Genomic DNA, 18,327 nt, shown 5'->3' on the forward strand with positions numbered 1-18,327 from the left:
TGCCCAATCTTTTCAGCCTCCTGACGGGGAAGAGGCGCTTTCGTGTCCTCTTCACAACTGTGTGGGTGTGTGTGGACCATGTTAAGTCCTTACTGATGTGGACAACAAGGAACTTGAAGCTCTCGACCCTGCTCTATTCTTCCTGCTTCCTGTAGTCTACGATTAGCCCCTTGGTCTTACTGATGTTGAGGGAGAGGTTGTTGTCCTGGCACCACACTGCCAGGTCTCTGACCACCTCCCTGTAAGCTGTCTCATCTCTGTGTGTGATCAGGCCTACCTGTTGTTTGATTGTGATTAAAAGTTGTTGTCAGTAACTATAGGGGGCGGGTGACCAAAGCTCCAGAGAAACTGTGTGTGTGTGTTTGTAAACAGGAAAAATACAGTCGTGACCAGGAGAAACTGGATGAGGAGTGGCGTCGGGCCCAGCAGGATGCTGTGACTGACGGGGGCAGACACCACCAAGAAGTGAGGAACCAAAACATAATTTTCTGGTAGTAAACTGAGGCACAAACTCTGACTTTGGCTTTATCACTTTACTGTCTATTCCTCAGGAGCCGAGCAGCAAGAGTATCAACCTACTCTGCCGTCTCCGCCAGCCCATCCCTCCCTGGGAGGACCAGGAGGAAGAGAGGAGGAGGAGGAGGGAAGAGGAGGAGGCACAGCGAAGACAGGAGGAGGAGAAGAGGAGAATGGAGGAAGAGCAGCGATGCCAGGAGGAGAGGATGAGAACGGAGGAGCGAGATCTACTGCATCTTCAGAAGGAGAGGAAGAGGGAGAAGCAAAAGGAGGAGGAAAGGAGACAGAGGAAAGAGGAGGAGCTGAGATGGCAAAGGAGGAAGGAGGAAGAGAGGGAGGAGGAGAGGAGGCACCAGGAGGCTGCTAATCAACAACACATGGAGAATGCCAGAATGCAGGAACAGCAGCAATGGTTAATAATAATAATATTTTCTTCAAAGGGAAATTTCACCCAAATTACAAAATTACATATTGGTTTCCTTAAGCAGTCTATAGACAAGGTATCACATCAATCTATGCTTTGGTTTAGTTTCCCTGGCACTGTTTTCAAATGCTAACATTTTAGCATTTATGGCACAAATCCAATGCATGTCATGGGACCTATATTGTACATCATGCCCAAATGATCCTAAAGTATCTCAAATTGATTATGTAGATGAACAAAGCAACTTTTAGATGATGGTCCACTTTCCATTTCAATGCCTTTTTATTTTGATCTTCTGTATACATAACAGGAATTATTTTTTATTTTCACACAGATTTTTTGGTTTAGATGTTTACAGTGATAGAGAATTGCAATAATATCGTATTTTTTCTTTTCCATAATTCCTCCTTCCCATCCCACCCAGTTAATTTCTTGAAGAATATTTGCGTGCAGTCCAAATACACACTGAACAAAAATATAAACGCAACATACAATCATTTCAAAGATCTTACAGTTCATATAAGAAAATCTGTCAATTGAAATAAATAAATTCGGCCCTAATCTATGGATTTTACATGACTGGGAATACAGATATGCATCTGTTGGTCACAAATACCTTTAAGAAAATAATGAAGTAGGTGGCGTGGATCAGAAAACCAGTCAGTCTCTGGTGTGACCACCATCATGCAGCGTGACACACCTCCTTCGCATAGAGTTAATCAGGCTGTTGATTGTGGCCTGTGGAATGTTGTCCCAGTCTTCTTCAATGGCTGTGTGAAGTTGCTGGATATTGGTGGGAACTGGAACACGCTGTCGATACAAACATGCTCAATGGGGACGTGTCTGTTGAGTATGCAGGCCATGGAAGAATTGGGCCATTTTCAGCTTCCAATTTGCAGTACCGATCTTTGCAACATTGGGCCGTGCATTATCATGCTGAAACATGAGGTAATGGCGGYGGATGAATGGCACGACAGTGGGCCTCAGGATCTTGTCACAGTATCTCTGTGCATTCAAATTGCCATCAATAAAAKGCAATTGTATTCGTTGTGCTTAACTTATGCCTGCCCATACCATAAACCCTCCGCCACTATGGGGCACTGTTCACAACAACAATGACATCAGCAAACCGCTGACCCACACGACGCCATACACGCTGTCTGCCATCTGCCTGGTACAGTTGAAACTGAGATTGTATCTGTGAAGAACACACTTCTCCAGCGTGCCATTGGCCGTCGAAGGTGAGCATTTGCTCACTGAAGTCAGTTACAACGGCAAACTGCAGTCAGGTCAAGACCCTGAGTACGACAGACACCTAGATGAGTTTCCCTGAGACGGTTTCTGACAGTTTGTGTGGTCAGCATGCCAAGTGCATGCTCCCTCAATATTTGAGACATCTGTGGCATTGTGTTGTGTAGCAAAACTGCACATTTTAGAGGGGTGTTGTCCCCAWCACAAGGTGCACCTGTGTAATGGTCATGCTGTTTAATCAGCTTATCGATATGCCACACCTGTCAGGTGGATGGATTAATTTAGCAAAGGAGAAATGCTCACTAACAGGAATGTAAACAAATGAGACAACAGTTTTTTGTGCATATGGAACATTTCTGGGATCTTTTGTTCAGCTCACTTTACATGTTGCATTTTATTTTTGTTCAGTATATATATTTTTATGGTAGTGGAAGAAGGATAAATTGGCAAATCTAGAGTTCAAGCTGAGTTAAATACTTTCAGCAAGCACACTAATAAAGAGAAGTATGCCAGATAACAGCAGTGGTCTTGCTGAAGCAAGTACACTATTAAATAAATAAAAATATCAAAAGAAACAAAATACCATTTCCATCGTCTTACATGTACAGTTTTAAACTAAATGTAAGGATTAGAAAATAAAGAAAAAGAGAAAAATAAGAAAAATGAAGGCAAAGATATCAACAATACTGTATACTATAGCAACTGCAAAATATATWTTTTTTTACTTGATTCTGTTCAATGGCTTCTTTGTGTGTAAATCATAGTTTCAAATGTTTGAGGATCTAGTGCCTCTGCCTTATGCTAGTTACCTTCTTATAGAGCCAAGGTTTTATTTACATTTATTATACACTACATGACCAATTGAATTTACTACTTTGAAGGTGTGTCCACATACTTTTGTATATATAGTGTATATATTTTATTCTAGCCCGTCGATCTTGACTTTTGTCATTACAGCAATTATCTTGAAGTGCTTTTAAGGCTTTAAGATTTGTGTGTGTTAAATCTGTGCTTTAATCTTCAAAGTCTTATTGTAAACATTATCATTGCATCATTGCATTTTTTTGCCTGCACTATTGTCTACTTTACATTGAGTAGTAACCTCAAACTCCCACTAATGGTCTTCCTGTGTTTTGTTCTCTCTATTTGTCCGTCTGTCCATGTCTGTCTGTCTCTGTACCCCCTCTCTCCGTTTCTGTCTGTATCCCCTATCCCGTATCTATATTCTCTCTGCTACTGCTGTAACCCCGTAACCCTTTCTCTGCTGGATGGCAGGGTGAGGGACTCCCGTGGCTATGCCAAGGTCCAGCCTGAGATATCAATGGCAGACAGGTCAGTGTGTGTATGCCAAGGTCCAGCCTAGACATCCGTTGTGTGTGTGTGTGTGAGTCAGACCAGGGTGAGAAAATTCGAAAAACCTTTCAAATACTTTGAGCGTTTGCTTCAGTCTGCCTTGAGAGCCAGATGGGAAATAGGCTGGGTCTGCAGATGTTGGACTGTTCCAATGGTGTATTAAGCCAGTCAAGCTCAAACCTGCACAGATCAAGTTTTTGATAGGATTTTTCAAGTGTTTGAAACCCAGGCCTGGTGTGCATGTGTGCATGCATTAGAATGGCCATGGCTTTTCCTCCGTCGCAAACAGACAAACACACAGTATGACTGTGGGTATTCCACTAAACTGAACTGTTTCCATAAAATCTAGCCTTTTATGAACACATTTCGTGCAATTCTACGTCATTTTACATGACTGGAGACGAGCATAATATTTTTTTAGTGCAACACCAGAGCATGTGAGCTGAGTGGATTGGGGCGTCGCACGTGCTTAATTTGGCGCAGTGGGTCAACACTCCAAAAAAAGTTGGAGTGGGAAATGGGAGCCATCTCATTCATCTCCAATTTCACTCAAGCATGAGCTCTGGGAATGCTCTACCCAGCATAGTTCGGTTCCTTTATCACCATCCTTTTAATTAGGCCTATTAGGCATCTTTAGCCTATCATATTTAGCCTACCTCGCCACTAGTAATGCGCAGAGATGTTATGAGTCGACCAAGAAGGAATTGGGTGACAAATCATGTATAGTAGCCTATCATTTCATCTGTTAAACAGGTAGGCCTACCTCCTTGTTTCTTAAATAGAAAGAAATAGGCTCCAACACAAAGCCCTATTGTTGTTAGTCAAATTAAAATTAAAATTGTTTAAATTAAATTTGGCCTTCTCGAGTTTAGCCTACTTTCAGCACATATGTGCTGTCCATCTCCGATTGATTGTTACTCCTGAAGTGCCACCGTAAGCTACACAGCACAAAATGTTTTACATCAGCCAGAGCAGGCCAGCCAGAGCTCATGTTTGGGATAGCCGATCCACTACAGTGTGCATGCAGTGTAGCCTCATTTTATTTACACCAGCAGTGCAAAAACTCGGGAAGGAGGTATATTTTCTTAAAAATATAACTTTGCGCTGTGCTTMTCGAGCATGTATTTCTTATAGTCCAGGCTTATAGCCTATAATATTACTATTACATTTTGTTTACCTTTATTTAACTAGGCAAGTCAGTTAAGAAYAAATTCTAATTTACAATGACAGCCTAGGAACAGTGGGTTAGCTGCCTTGTTCAGGGGCAGAATGACAGATTTTTACTTTGTCAGCTCAGGGATTCAATCTAGCAACCTTTCGGTTACTGGCCCAACGCTCTAACCACTAGGCTACCTGCCGCCCCATGTATGCTATGGATCATTTGATTGAGACCACAGGCGCACCTGATATTGCGCGTTCAGCAAAAAATCAGGGTTGAAGGGCAACATTGACCAATATTGAAATGTAATCGATTATAAATTACTTGACCCTCCCCTGGACAAAAAWTAAATAAATACTAAACCCTCCGACTGACTAAAATTGAAAAAACATGGCCTTCCCACATTTTTCTCTGGGTCCCAGTTCTGAAAATTTTGAGCGTTCCCTTRCTAGCAAGTACAAGGCATGCGTCAGCCTATAACTAATACAGTATATTCTTAGAGTCAATACTTAACCATGTCCCAATTAACCTGGGCGGTGTCTGAAATGGCACCCTATTCCCAATATAGTGCACTACTTTTGACCAGAGCCATATGGACCCTGTCAAATATAGTGCACTACAGTATGTAGGGAATAGGGTACCATTTAATCTGTACAAATTCATCTGTTTTCCAGTGGACATTGATTTGAGAGATAATTCATATTACTGATTATTTGCAAATGATGTGTTTCTTGTGTCCTGCAGGGCAAAGTCCAAATCTGCTCCAGAGCTAGACGACGTGGAGAAACCAGAGACTAAAAGTCAGTGGGGATTAATTATAATAATGTATTATTATTTATGTCCTCATCAATGTCTTCATCAATATTCATTCATCCTTATTGACAGGAGGCATGGATCACCTTCGGTGGAAGTTGAACCACACATTATTTAGCTGCTCACATTAGCAAGGGAAGCTGGTGTCGTGTGTGTGTGTGTGTGTGTGTGTGTGTGTGTGCGCCTGCCGTGGCACTAGCGTGCGTTTGGCAATTCATGGGTTGCACTTTTTCATTGTGTTGAACGTTCGTTCTCTTGAACATTCTCAATGGGTGCTGATGAAGGTTTAATCTAAAGTGCATTATGGAAACACAATGCCTTTTCAAAAAGAGGAACATAATTAGTAGGAACGTCTTGTCATTCTTTTTATATAACCAGATTGACTTTAGGTGCAGTATAACTTTAGCTAGCTAAGATTGAGGGGACAGCACTGCATTTTTGCTAGCTAAATAGCTAAAGCAATTTTTTACAAACTGTGCTAGCAAATGGCAACATTGCYATCTCTCTAAAGTAAATTAGAAAATAAAGTTGTCCTACTAATTATTTGCCTACTTTAGCAATATCATATTTCCATGCCACTATAGTATAATTTAGATGAAACAGTCATTAGCCTCCATTCAGAATGACTGGGCATCAGTCATCAGTCGGTCACCAATATGTACGGTGTCCAATCAAAAACAGATCTTTTGAACAATTGGTAAATACTATAATTGTGCAGATACTCCTCTCAGAAAACCAATGGTCCAAACCTCATGTCTCTATCATAATCCATTCAAAAGTTATTGGAGTTTTTACCCTTGTAGGATGGCCAAAATTAGCGTGATTTAAAGGAGGCCAGAGGGGAAAGAATTGTTAATCATTTGGAAAATAGCATTGGGTCAGCTAGGCGGGATGCTGTGCAAGAATTAAGGCTAACTGACAGGCTCACCTTTTAACTAGTCATCTTTCTTATCGAATCCGGAAGGACTTAAAACCATAGAGGTAATATAGATAGTTCTGTGTACGCTTAATGTGAAATTCCTGTTGTTTTCCAAAGATTGCGCCACTGAGCGTACCGCAAGCTTTTAATTTTCAAAGCCTTTTAAATGTATTCAGTTTGTGTTCATTTGGCTTTTTGCAACCAGCGGAAACAACATTGCAGACGACCACCACGACATTTAAAATCGCTGCGAGAAAGCGGCACAGTACTTTCAACAGAGCTCTGTGCTTATTATTGTATTAGGTTACAAAATCTGACTTTTTGGATGTAATGTTAATGATATGTTAGAAAGACCCCACTGAACATGAAGAACCATATTTGGCATCTAACGAAAGCGCGTTTTCATCAAACCTACAATATGGCTGCAGTGACTGTAGAATGTTCATCACAAAGGCAACGATGCGACTCTATGAATCGAAGTCAGTGAGTGTCATCTGTATCTGTAGAGGCTGTACCCAGACACTTTTAGCCAAGCTAGTGGTTTGTGTCTGTGCCACTGTGTCAGTGAGTGTGAACACACTGTGCCCAGGCTGGTACAGCCGCTCGGGGGGCATGGCCCAGAAGTTACTGGAGGAGGAGTTGAGACGTAAAGCAGACAAAAAGGCCCAGAGTCTCCAGGCCGCGTCCGAGCTGGAGTTGGAGAGGAGAAACATCCTGAATGCCATGCGATACAGAGAGCCAGAAAGAGGTGTGGTTCACGGACTCTGCCGTTCCTCGACCGCTCCTGACCACTCCTGTCTAATCAATGCAGGACCCAATCAATTAAGCAACCCAGCTCAGCCGATCAATCGCGTTTGGCATGCAGAGTCAGACACTTCCAGATTTTACAAACTGTCTTGATCATGAATCACTGGTCGTATTGTTGTTTCCTGATTGTTTGATTCCTGACCGATGGATAAATCATAAGCTCTCATCTCCTGACTCCTTCCTCTCCCATTGGCTCTCGTCTTTATTTACTGACTCCCTCTCCTCTCTCATTGGTCCACAGTGACTAGCAGCGGTGGGCTGGACGAGGCATCGTGGAGGAATGGCCAGCGGAGCCTGTCCCAGGCAGAGCTAGAGAGGCAGCAGATCCTGCAGGAGATGAAGAAGAAGACCCAACTGACCACAGACAACAGCTGGATCCGCCAGCAGACTACCACCAGCAAGGACCCCACTGCCAGCCTCATCAGCAGGTGTGCGACTGTGGCTCCGCTGGCCTGGGGGTGTGGGGGTGGTGGATCAGTACAGTACACTGTGTGTGTTGAATGATAGATAGGGTTAAGCCAGCCTCACTGGCCCCATCACAATGTATACTCTAGCTGGGGCTCTCCTGGGGCTCCGCTGGCCTATGGTACGCTGTCCGTATTAGGATAGCGCCACATGACTCTGAAACATCTTCCATGGATTTGTGACTTGTACCAACTGTGTCCATATTACCGACAATAAAAAATGGAGTAAAAGTTTTTTTAGTTACTTTAAAGTTTTGGGCTCGAGCCTTGGATGCCAGTCTGTTTTCTGTTTTCAGAGGAGTCAATATCAAAATAGTTGGCTAAGTAAGAAACATATTGGCCTGTCCTATTCAGGATATTTGGGTGCTTACGCTAACCCACTAACATCCACTAATGTGTTCAACTTTTCAGAGGTGAGTCTCTGGACAACCTGGACACTGCTCACAGCTCTTCTTGGCGCTCATCGTGGTCAACCTCGTCCATCCCCAACTACAGCAGGCCTCACTCAGAGCTTTCCGGCCTCAACATCACATCCTCCTACGGTGATGGTGGCTACGGCGGTGGTGGCTACAGCGGCAGCGGGGTCGGTGGTCGTCCCGGCTCAGCCACCCTGCCCTCCTCCCTCTCCATGAGCTCCCTCAGAGGGGCCGGGGGGAGCAACCCGTCTTCCTGGTCCCAATGCTCGCCATCGCCATCTCCCTCCCCCACTCCTTCTCCTGGCCTCGAACCCGAGTCACGCCAATCCTCGCAGCAACGCAGCAGGTAAAACATCCAATGTCCAATCACATGGCAGAATACTGCTTACCAAAATAACTGAGTAGGTAGATTTGCTCTCAATCACTGATACAGTGTCAGATATTGGAAATAAAAGTCTGATTCTAGATCTGGGGTTAACGGGTAACACCAATTTTCGAGAATCTCTTATACAATGGCTTAAAGTTATGAAAGTAACTCCAGGTGTAAAATAGTAAATAATGACTACTTCTCAGAAAGTATTAAACTATCAAGAGGAGTAAAATAAGGTTGTCCACTATCGGCATATCTATTTATTATGGCCATCGAAATGTTAGCTGTTAAGATCAGCTAACATTCAGAAATATATGCAAATGTCTGCTCTATCCAAAATTACAACCAACTGATTACAGCATTACCACAAAACGAGATGAGGCAAGTGGAAGGGGGAGAAGGTAAGGAACTTGTCTGTCGGCCCTGCATTAAAGACCAAAATTGGTCAAAGAAAATTGTAATAAATAAAAAGTTATGCCAGTTTCTTTTAAGGACAAAAAAAATGACAGCTGTGCCATACAGGTTACAAAATAGTTGAATAGATTTTCGATGTACCGATTCCATGGCACATGGTTTATGAACTAATAAACAAAACACCTGATTCAAGACTTAGTTTTTCAATTAAAATTAAAATAAAAAACATTTTGTGACCAATATAATGTTATACAGTGCATTCGGAAAGTATTCAGACTCCTTGACATTTTCCACATTTTGTTATGTTACAGCGTTATTCTAACATTTATTAAATAGTTTTTTCCCCATCAACCTATGCACAATAACCCATCATGACAAGGCAAAAAACGTTTTTTAGACAGTTTTGCCAAAAATAAAAAAGGAAATATCGCATTTACATACAGTTGAAGTCGGAAGTTTACATACACCTTAGCCAAATACATTTAAACTCAGTTTTTCACAATTCCTGACATTTAATCCTAATAAAAATTCCCTGTCTTAGGTCAGTTAGGATCACCACTTCTTTTTAAGAATGTGAAATGTCAGAATAATAGTAGAGAGAATTTATTTATTTCAGATTTATTTCAGCTTTTATTTCTTTCATCACATTCCCAGTGGGTCAGATGTTTACATACACTCAATTGGTATTTGGTAGCATTGCCTTTAAATTGTTTAACTTGGGTCAAACGTTTCGGGTAGCCTTCCACAAGCTTCCCACAATAAGTTGGGTGAATTTTGGCCCATTCCTCCTGACAGAGCTGGTGTAACTGAGTCAGGTTTGTATGCCTCCTTGCCCGTACATGCTTTTTCAGTTCTGCCCACAAATGTTCTATAGGATTGAGGTCAGGGCTTTGTGATGGCCACTCCAATACCTTGACTTTGTTGTCCTTAAGCCATTTTGCCACAACTTTGGAAGTGTGCTTGGGGTCATTGTCCATTTGGAAGACCCATTTGCGACCAAGCTTTAACTTCCTGACTGATGTCTTGAGATGTTTCTTCAATATATCCACATCATTTTCCTGCCTCATGATGCCATCTATTTTGTAAAGCGCACCAGTCCGTCCTGCAGCAAGGCACCCCCACAACATGATGGTGTGGCTAATAGCGTCTGCTAAATGACTAAAATGTAAATGTAATCTCGGTTATCCAGTCTGTGTGTGTTCTGGGTTCTCCAGTCTAGTCACGGTTCTGTGATCTGTAATCTCAGGTCAGTGAGTGGCAAGAAAATCTGTACGTTCTGTGACGCGGCGCTGGGCAAGGGAGCCGCCATGATCATCGAGTCCCTGGGACTCTGTTATCATTTGACCTGTTTCAAGGTGAGAGTTCAAAGTTCAAGACCAGACCTCCCTGAACTGGAGACTGAGGTCGTGATTGATCCATTACAGAGACTAAACCTGCCTTGTCATCTCAGTACTAACCTGATCAACAGAATGAGGCTGTCCTAATATGGATACCATGACCCTGATCAATGTCTTACTAACCTAAAACGCATGAAGGGATCACAACCTGGCCTGATCCTGTATAACGGCACATACAAAACCAAGGAAACAGAAGTCCAAAGCGGATAGTAACTTCCAATGATATTGACTGGAGTAATGTTTCCACTAACTTTTCAGTTAATTGAAAAATACACTATCTTCCAAATTCCCTAAGCTATATAAATTGCTACAGAAATGGCACATTGTTTTCATGGTTTTCTGAATGTGTCATGAAATCTGACTGCATTTGTTCTATACCACAATAATCAATCCTTCACCTTACTATTTCCTAACACCAACACACTTAATTTTTTATTAATTCATCCTGGGGCTTCTGACATCACAACAAGCTTCCAAAAGTCCCTACATGTATGCATGGGCTTGAACTCTCAGTTTCACTCATCTCAATGGTTTCTCTGTCTGGCTGTCAATCAAGTGTCAGGTGTTTCTCATTGGCTCTGTCTATCTGGTTGTGGCTCCGCGGGTATATGTCTTACTGCTCTCCCATTGGCTGCTCCTTCTGTGTCTGTGCAACTCGTCTTTCCTCCAGAGGGCAACTGTCCTCTCAACTCCCCATCTGAGAGTGAGGGATCTGGCCTAGCCCTCATTGACCGTTCCCCTCTCTCCCTACCTTCCAGTGCATTGACTGTAAATCCGACCTGGGAGGATCGGAGGCCGGAGCTGAGGTCAGAATACGGAACCGACAGCTCTACTGTAACTCCTGCTACAAGCGATTCAAAGGTGAGTTTGACTTTGACTTCAGCTGGGTACCAGTTGAAAAGTGCGGCAACTAGATTATAAAACTCCATAGTCATATTTGACCAGTGTTGCCAATAGTAACAAGGTTCCTGTTACTATGTGTTCTGTTGTGTCAGTTATATTATGTTTAGTTGTGTCGTTTAGTGATATGCTGTGTTTGTGTTATCAAATAGTATCATTTGGTATTGTGTTATGACCTCTATATTCTTTCCCCTCTAGCTGGACAGCCAACCTCCATGTGACATCGCTGTACTACAGCAGATTGAGGAAGAGACCATTCTTGACAACAACCCATGAACACTGCAATCACGACAACAAGCCGTAACACTTTACTAGATGACAACTTAAGATGTATTAATGTGTATTATGATTCTGCAAAAAGCCCTTTTTCTTCAATGAACTACTATCTTATTATTTCTTATTACTGTATCCATGAGAGGGTGAGATTGAGAAAAAAAGTTAACATGGTTTTTTTCAAAGTATTATTATTATTATCGATTGCTTGTACACATTTTGAGGGATGTGCATGCACCTGCAGGTTTGAGAGTTTTACCTGGAAATAGGGTTGGAAAATTCTGAAAACTATCCAAAAGTTCCCAGGTTTTTCAGAAATCCCAGATGGAGGGTTTGGGGAATTTTGCAACCCTAGCTGGAAACAATACTGGAAATTGATGTTGGTGTTGTCCATAAGGTTATTGATCCTGATTACTTCATATTTCAGAAACTTAAGAGTTTCGTGCTAGGCTGAGGGAAGCCTGCGTTTTCTTCTCCTTTGGGGTTCCATTTCACCTGTGCCTTTTTTGTTTGTGATGGTGGGAAGATTATTTAGATTAAATGGATTCAAAAGATATTAAAAAACTGGCATGGTTGGTTAGAGAGAGTGAGCAATTAATGGGGAGTTGTTGTTCTTTCTCATTAATAGAGTGAATCTTATACATTTGAGATGTTAAGATAATTTTTGCCAGAGAAAAAATATATAATATATGGGATTGAGGCAAATGTTGTTCAATAACATTTGTAAATAAAAATTGTGATCCAGACTCGGACTTCGTCTTTTTTAATAGCAGGTAACTGTATTTTGTCATTCTATTTTGTACCATAATAATTACGACAGTCTCTTGCTGTCTATTAGTGCTGAGTGATTATCCAAAATGTCATTTATTTTTATGTTTTTAAACAACTCATTTAAACAACTCATTCCATTTTTTAATAATTGCGCCAACAGTTGTTGCCTTCTCACTAAGCGGCTTGCCTATTGTCCTGTAGCCCATCCCAGCCTTGTGCAGGTCTACAATTTTATCCCTGATGTCCTTACACAGCTCTCTGGTCTTGGCCATTGTGGAGAGGTTGGAGTCTGTTTGATTGAGTGTGTGGAAAGGTGTCTTTTATACAGGTAACGAGTTCAAACAGGTGCAGTTAATACAGATAATGAGTGGAGAACAGGAGGGCTTCTTAAAGAAAGGTCTGTGAGAGCCGGAATTCTTACTGGTTGGTAGGTGATAAAATACTTATGTCATGCAATAAAATGCTAATGAATTACTTAAAAATCATACAATGTGATTTTCTGGATTTTTGTTTTAGATTCCGTCTCACAGTTGAAGTGTACCTATGATAAAAATTACAGACCTCTACATGCTTTGTAAGTAGGAAAACCTGCAAAATCGGCAGTGTATCAAATACTTCTTCTCCCCACTGTAGGTCTGTAGCAGTTTGGGTCTAGAGTGTCACCCCCTTTGAAGATTTCCAATCTTTGGGAATCTCAGATGATACGAAAGAGAGGTTGAACAGGCTAGTAATAGGGGTTGCAACAATTTCGGCAGATAATTTTAGAAAGAGAGGGTCCAGATTGTCTAGCCCGGCTGATTTGTAGGGGTCCAGTTTTTGCAGCTCTTTCAGAACATCAGCTATCTGGATTTGGGTGAAGGAGAAATGGTGGGGGCTTTGGCGGGTTGCTGTGGAGGGTGCTGGGCAGTTGACCGGGGTAGGGGTAGCCAGGTGGAAAGCATGGCCAGCTGTAGAGAAATGCTTATTGAAATTCTCAATTATAGTGGATTTATCGGTGGTGACAGTGTTTCCTAGCCTCAGAGCAGTGGGCAGCTGGGAGGAGGTGCTCTTACTCTCCATGGACTTTACAGTGTCCCAGAACTTTTTTGGGTTAGTACTACAGGATGCAAATTTCTCTTTGAAAAAGCTAGCCTTAGCTTTCCTAACTGCCTGTGTATATTTGTTCCTAAATTCCCTGATAAGTTGCAGATCACGGGGGCTATTCGATGCAAATGCAGAACGCCACAGGATGTTTTTGTGCTGGTCAAGGGCAAACAGGTCTGGAGTGAACCAAGGRCTATATCTATTCCTAGTTCTAYATTTTTTKAATGGGGCATGCTTATTTAAGATGGTGAGGAAGGCACTTTTAAAGAATAGCCAGGCATCATCTACTGACGGGAGGAGGTCAATGTCATTCCAGGATACCCCGGCCATGTCGATTAGAAAGGCGAACGGGGAAAGGAGGATGGCGGATGGGGAAAGAGCTGAGAGACCATGACTTGTCTATTCCAATCACAACGATGCAGCCTTCTGTTTTTGCCACAAACTTTTTTCACATGAGTGCAAATCTGCGCTAGTCAGGGATGGAACCAGGGACTGGAAGAGTCTGTGCCACCTTCTCAGCTCGAATGAGAAGTCACATGACCACCTAGATAGTTTCCAGAGGTGGATGGAGCTGGAGATCAGGTTTGTGTCCAAGCAAACTATCGATGCCCAAGCCCAACGGGCTATTGACAGAGAGACTCTCCACTGGCAGCAGGTGTTCCAGAGGCTCATAGCCCTGATACGTAATGGCCACCCAGAACATTGCGTTTCGTTGGACCAACGACAGGCTGAACGAGCCAAATAATGTGAACTTTATGAAGTTTGTGGAAATGCTGGGTATCTTTGATGGAATCATGAAGGAGCATGTAAGGAGAGTGCATTCCAAAGAAACACTTGTACACTACCTCGGTAAAAGAATCCAGAATTAAATCATTGACATGTTGGCATAAGAGATCCAGCAGACAGTGTGCAGTGAGCTAAAAGCAGGCAAATATGTTTCTGTAATTTTGGACTGCACACTAGACAAGAGCAAAACAGAGCAGATGACCATGGTGGTGCATTTTGTTTCAACCGAGGATGATGGGTCAGTGTTCACGAGAGAGCACTTCCTGGAGTTTAGTGAACTGCTTGACGCAATGGGGCAGGCATGACCGAGTTGCTCATCTCAAAACTACAGAAACATGGCATTGCTCATCATGGACATGAGAGGGTGAATATGGGGGGGTGCTGAAAGATCATGTAAAAGATGGACTCAAGGTGAAACCCCTCAGGGCCACGAGATGGGAGAGCCGGGTGGGGCTGTGAAACCCGTGCGTTACCAACTCGGGGAGATATATGATGCCCTGTTGTCGATCGCCACCTACACCAAGCTCACAGGCAGCTGTGGTGCTAAAACAAGGTTGGAGACAAACAGCATTGCCGCCAAGATGAACAACTTTGGCTTCATGTGCACAGTGGTAGTTTGGTATGAAATCTTGTTTGAAGTGAACGTCACCTGTAAGAGTTTGCAGGCATTGAGTTTTAACCTTTCACTAGCAATGGCTCAATTGAACTTAACCAGGGTATTCCTCCAAGACTACCGCTCCGATGCAGCTTTCGCTGGCGCATTAGCAAGCGCAAAAATGCTGGCAGAGGAGATGGGTATTGTGCCCTGTTTCCCAGTGCAGCCCACTGTTCATCCCAGGAAGAAAATAGTCTGTTTGGCTGCGAGGGAGAGGATGAGCCTGTGACTGACCCTCAGCAGAAATTTGAAGTATATTTCTTTAATCAGATTCTTGATTCTGCTATCCAGTTCATCAACAAGCCCTTTACTCAGCTTGAAGAGCGCAGCAGTGTTTTCAGCATCCTGTACAACATCCCCACCATCAAGGACATGGACAATGCAGCACTTACCAGGGACTGCGCAACACTGGTGAGGGCCGTTACATACGAGGATTCCAAGGACATCGACGCAAAAGATCTGTGTCATGAGCTCAAAGTCTTGAGCAGGAGACTGGACAGTGAGGCAAAACCACTCGACGCACTGGAGTATATATCCAGACACCAAATGGCCTCCTTGTATCCCAATGCCTTTGTTGCCCTGAGAGTGGAGAGCGCACAAGTGGAGAGCGCACATTCTCCGAGCTCAAACTCATCAAAAACTACCTGCGCTCTAATATGAGTCAATAGAGACTCAATGGACTCGCCACCATATCAATTGAGCACGAGTTGGCTTACAAAATCAACCTCCAAGAAGCAGTGTATGCTTTTGCTGCCAGGAAGGCCAGGTGAGTCAACTTGTCTGAATAAAAGGTAAGCGTTGATCAAACACTTGCATTCATTTGTAAGATTACTCAATTATCTATCAGCTGTTTACTTGTATTTGTTTTATTTAAATAGACTACATCCTAGTCTCACTCTCTCTATCTCTCTCTGTCTCTCTCTGTCTCTCTCAGATGATTTGATTTCAGGACCATGGACAGCTACCGAGAGAACATCGCTGACTGGAATGCAGCACCAAAGAAGAGGAAGGAGGCCACTTTAGGCAGAGACTAAATAAATAAACGCTGAAAATGATGTCGGTCAATCAAAATTCGATATGTACAGTTGAAGTCGGAAGTTTACATACACTTAGATTGGAGTCATTAAAACAAGTTTTTCAACCACTCCACAAATTTCATGTTAACAAACTATAGTTTTGGCAAGTCGGTTAGGACATCTACTTTGTGCATGACACAAAGTGTGCATGAAGTAAGTTATCCAACAATTGTTTACAGACAGATTATTTCACTTATAATTCACTGTATCACAATTGTAGTTGGTCAGAAGTTTACATACACTAAGTTGACTGTGCCTTTAAACAGCTTGGAAAATTCCAGAAAATTATGTCATGGCTTTAGAAGCTTCTGATAGGCTAATTGACATCATTTGAGTCAATTGGAGGTGTACTTGTGGATGTATTTCAAGGCCTACCTTCAAACTCAGTGCCTCTTTGCTTGACTCATGGGAAAATCAAAAGAAATCAGCCAAGACCCCAGAAAAACAATTGTAGACCTCCACAAGTCTGGTTCATCCTTGGGAGCAATTTCCAAACGCCTGAAGGTACCACGTTCATCTGTACAAACAGTAGTATGCAAGTATAAACACCATGGGACCACACAGCCGTCATACCCGTCAGGAAGAAGATGCGATCTGTCTCCTAAAGATGAACGTACTTTGGTGCGAAAAGTGCAAATCAATCCCAGAACAACAGCAAAGGACCTTGTGAAGATGCTGGAGGAAACAGATACAAAGTATCTATATCCACAGTAAAACGAGTACAATATCGACATAACCTGAAAGGCTGCTCAGCAAGGAAGAAGCCACTGCTCCAAAACCGCCATAAAAAAGCCAGACTACGCTTTGAAACTGCACATGGGGACAAAGATCGTACTTTTTGGAGAAATGTCCTCTGGTCTGAATAGAACTGTTTGGCCATAATGACTATAGTTATGTTTGGAGGAAAAAGGGGGATGCTTGCAAGCCGAAGAACACCATCCCACAGAGAGCCTACCAATGTAAATCACCAGGGGGGGGACCGCAACGGCGATCCCCAACCAGGACATCCCCTGTACTTTGCAGCTTCCAGGAAACCTACCAAGGTAAACCACTAGAGGGGGACCGCAACGGCGATCACCAACCGGACATCCACTGCCCATCCTTGTGGTGGACTGCTCCGCTTTCAGAGAGCCTACCACGTTCAACCACCAGAGGGGGACTGCAACGATGATCTACATACAGGACATCACGTGGTCATTATTTTTATGTTGATTTGTAACTTGCAGGATAATCACAAGATACAAACCACCAGGGGGGACTGTCATGACATGGCCCTTTTTGGGTATAGCTAGTGGATTTCCCCCCTCTCTCGCTCTCTCCTACACCCAGGTTCTGTTATCTCAGGTCTTAAATTCCTGGCGGAGACTATCTCCCCCTGGCCATGCAGAAAGAGAGACACAGAGAACAAAGGATATCACATGGCGAACTCCTAAATCCCCTAAATTGGAATTTGATACAAAATGTTCACATGTGGGAATGGTCCGTGGACACTTAAGGGACGGGTATGACGAGAGTGTTTCATTTGGTGACCTCAGAGAGGACAGGAAACACACATAACTATTTCTCAATTATGGGGTTTGCATCTAATTCTTGTATAAAATGAATGAGTAAAGATGAAACTATTTGTGAAATGATGTAATGTGATGTTAAACCTTTAATGTGAAAGAATTGTATTTCCTTTAACTTCTCTAGGATAGGGGGCAGCATTTGTAATTTTGGATGAAAAGCGTGCCCAAATTAAACTGCCTGCTACTCAGGCCCAGAAGCTAAGATATGCATTTTTTTGTTGAGGTCACTCTCTTTTCAATGGGTTTCATTGGGAATCCAGATTTCTAATCGACTTTCTTGCAGTTCCTATTGCTTCCACTGGATGTCAACAGTCTTTAGAAATTGGTTGAGGTTTTTCCTTTGAGAAATGAAGAAGTAGCACTGTTCAGAACGAGGCTAGAGTGAAGTGTAATCTTTGTTAGAGGCGCGTTACACAGAGGCTCGCTACACATTGTTTTCCTCCGGTACTGAACTCAGTATATCCCATCTTTTATTTTATTGATTATTTACGTAAACAAATACCTAAAGTTGTATTAGGAAGTAGTTTGAAATGTTTGGACAAAGCTTACAGGTAACTTTTATAGTCATGTTGCGTGAGTTGGAACCAGGGTTTTTCTGGATCAAACGCGCCAAATAAATGGACATTTTGGATATATATCGACGGAATTAATCGAACAAAAGGACCATTTGTGATGTTTATGCGACATATTGGAGTGCCAACAGAAGAAGCTTGTCAAAGGTAAGGCATGAATTATATTTTTATTTCTGCGTTTTGTGTCGCACCTGGAGGGTTGAAATATGATGTTTGCTGGGGTGCTGTCCTCAGATAATAGCATTGTTTGCTTTCGCCGTAAAGCCTTTTTGAAATCTGACACGTTGGCTGGATTCACAACAAGTGTAGCTTTAATTTGGTGTCTTTCATGTGTGATTTA

The 18,327-nt window shown here is 42.6% G+C and overlaps 2 protein-coding genes across 8 annotated transcripts in view; one reads left to right on the forward strand and one right to left on the reverse strand.

Annotated features, from left to right (window-relative positions):
* Positions 1–12,222, forward strand: part of lmo7a (LIM domain 7a) — a 52,296-nt gene extending 40,074 nt beyond the window's left edge. For 5 of the 7 annotated variants that reach the window (XM_023980964.3, XM_023980963.3, XM_023980966.3 and 2 more), the window contains 10 exons: positions 373–465; positions 552–928; positions 3,467–3,523; positions 5,448–5,503; positions 7,025–7,183; positions 7,484–7,670; positions 8,118–8,468; positions 10,153–10,261; positions 11,062–11,164; positions 11,402–12,222. In XM_023980964.3, coding sequence (XP_023836732.1) covers positions 373–465; positions 552–928; positions 3,467–3,523; positions 5,448–5,503; positions 7,025–7,183; positions 7,484–7,670; positions 8,118–8,468; positions 10,153–10,261; positions 11,062–11,164; positions 11,402–11,424 — 1,515 coding nt within the window. In that variant the 3' untranslated portion in view covers positions 11,425–12,222. The remainder of the gene's footprint in view (positions 1–372; positions 466–551; positions 929–3,466; positions 3,524–5,447; positions 5,504–7,024; positions 7,184–7,483; positions 7,671–8,117; positions 8,469–10,152; positions 10,262–11,061; positions 11,165–11,401) is intronic. The other 2 variants (XM_023980965.3, XM_023980968.3) reach the window with 2 other exon arrangements.
* The window catches only part of fbxl3a (F-box and leucine-rich repeat protein 3a), a 299,930-nt gene that overhangs the window by 105,870 nt on the left and 175,733 nt on the right, over positions 1–18,327 (reverse strand). The gene's annotated exons all lie outside the window — the stretch shown is intronic.

Source organism: Salvelinus sp. IW2-2015, linkage group LG36 (genome assembly GCF_002910315.2).
Source record: "Salvelinus sp. IW2-2015 linkage group LG36, ASM291031v2, whole genome shotgun sequence".
NCBI classification, from domain to species: Eukaryota; Metazoa; Chordata; class Actinopteri; order Salmoniformes; family Salmonidae; genus Salvelinus; species Salvelinus sp. IW2-2015.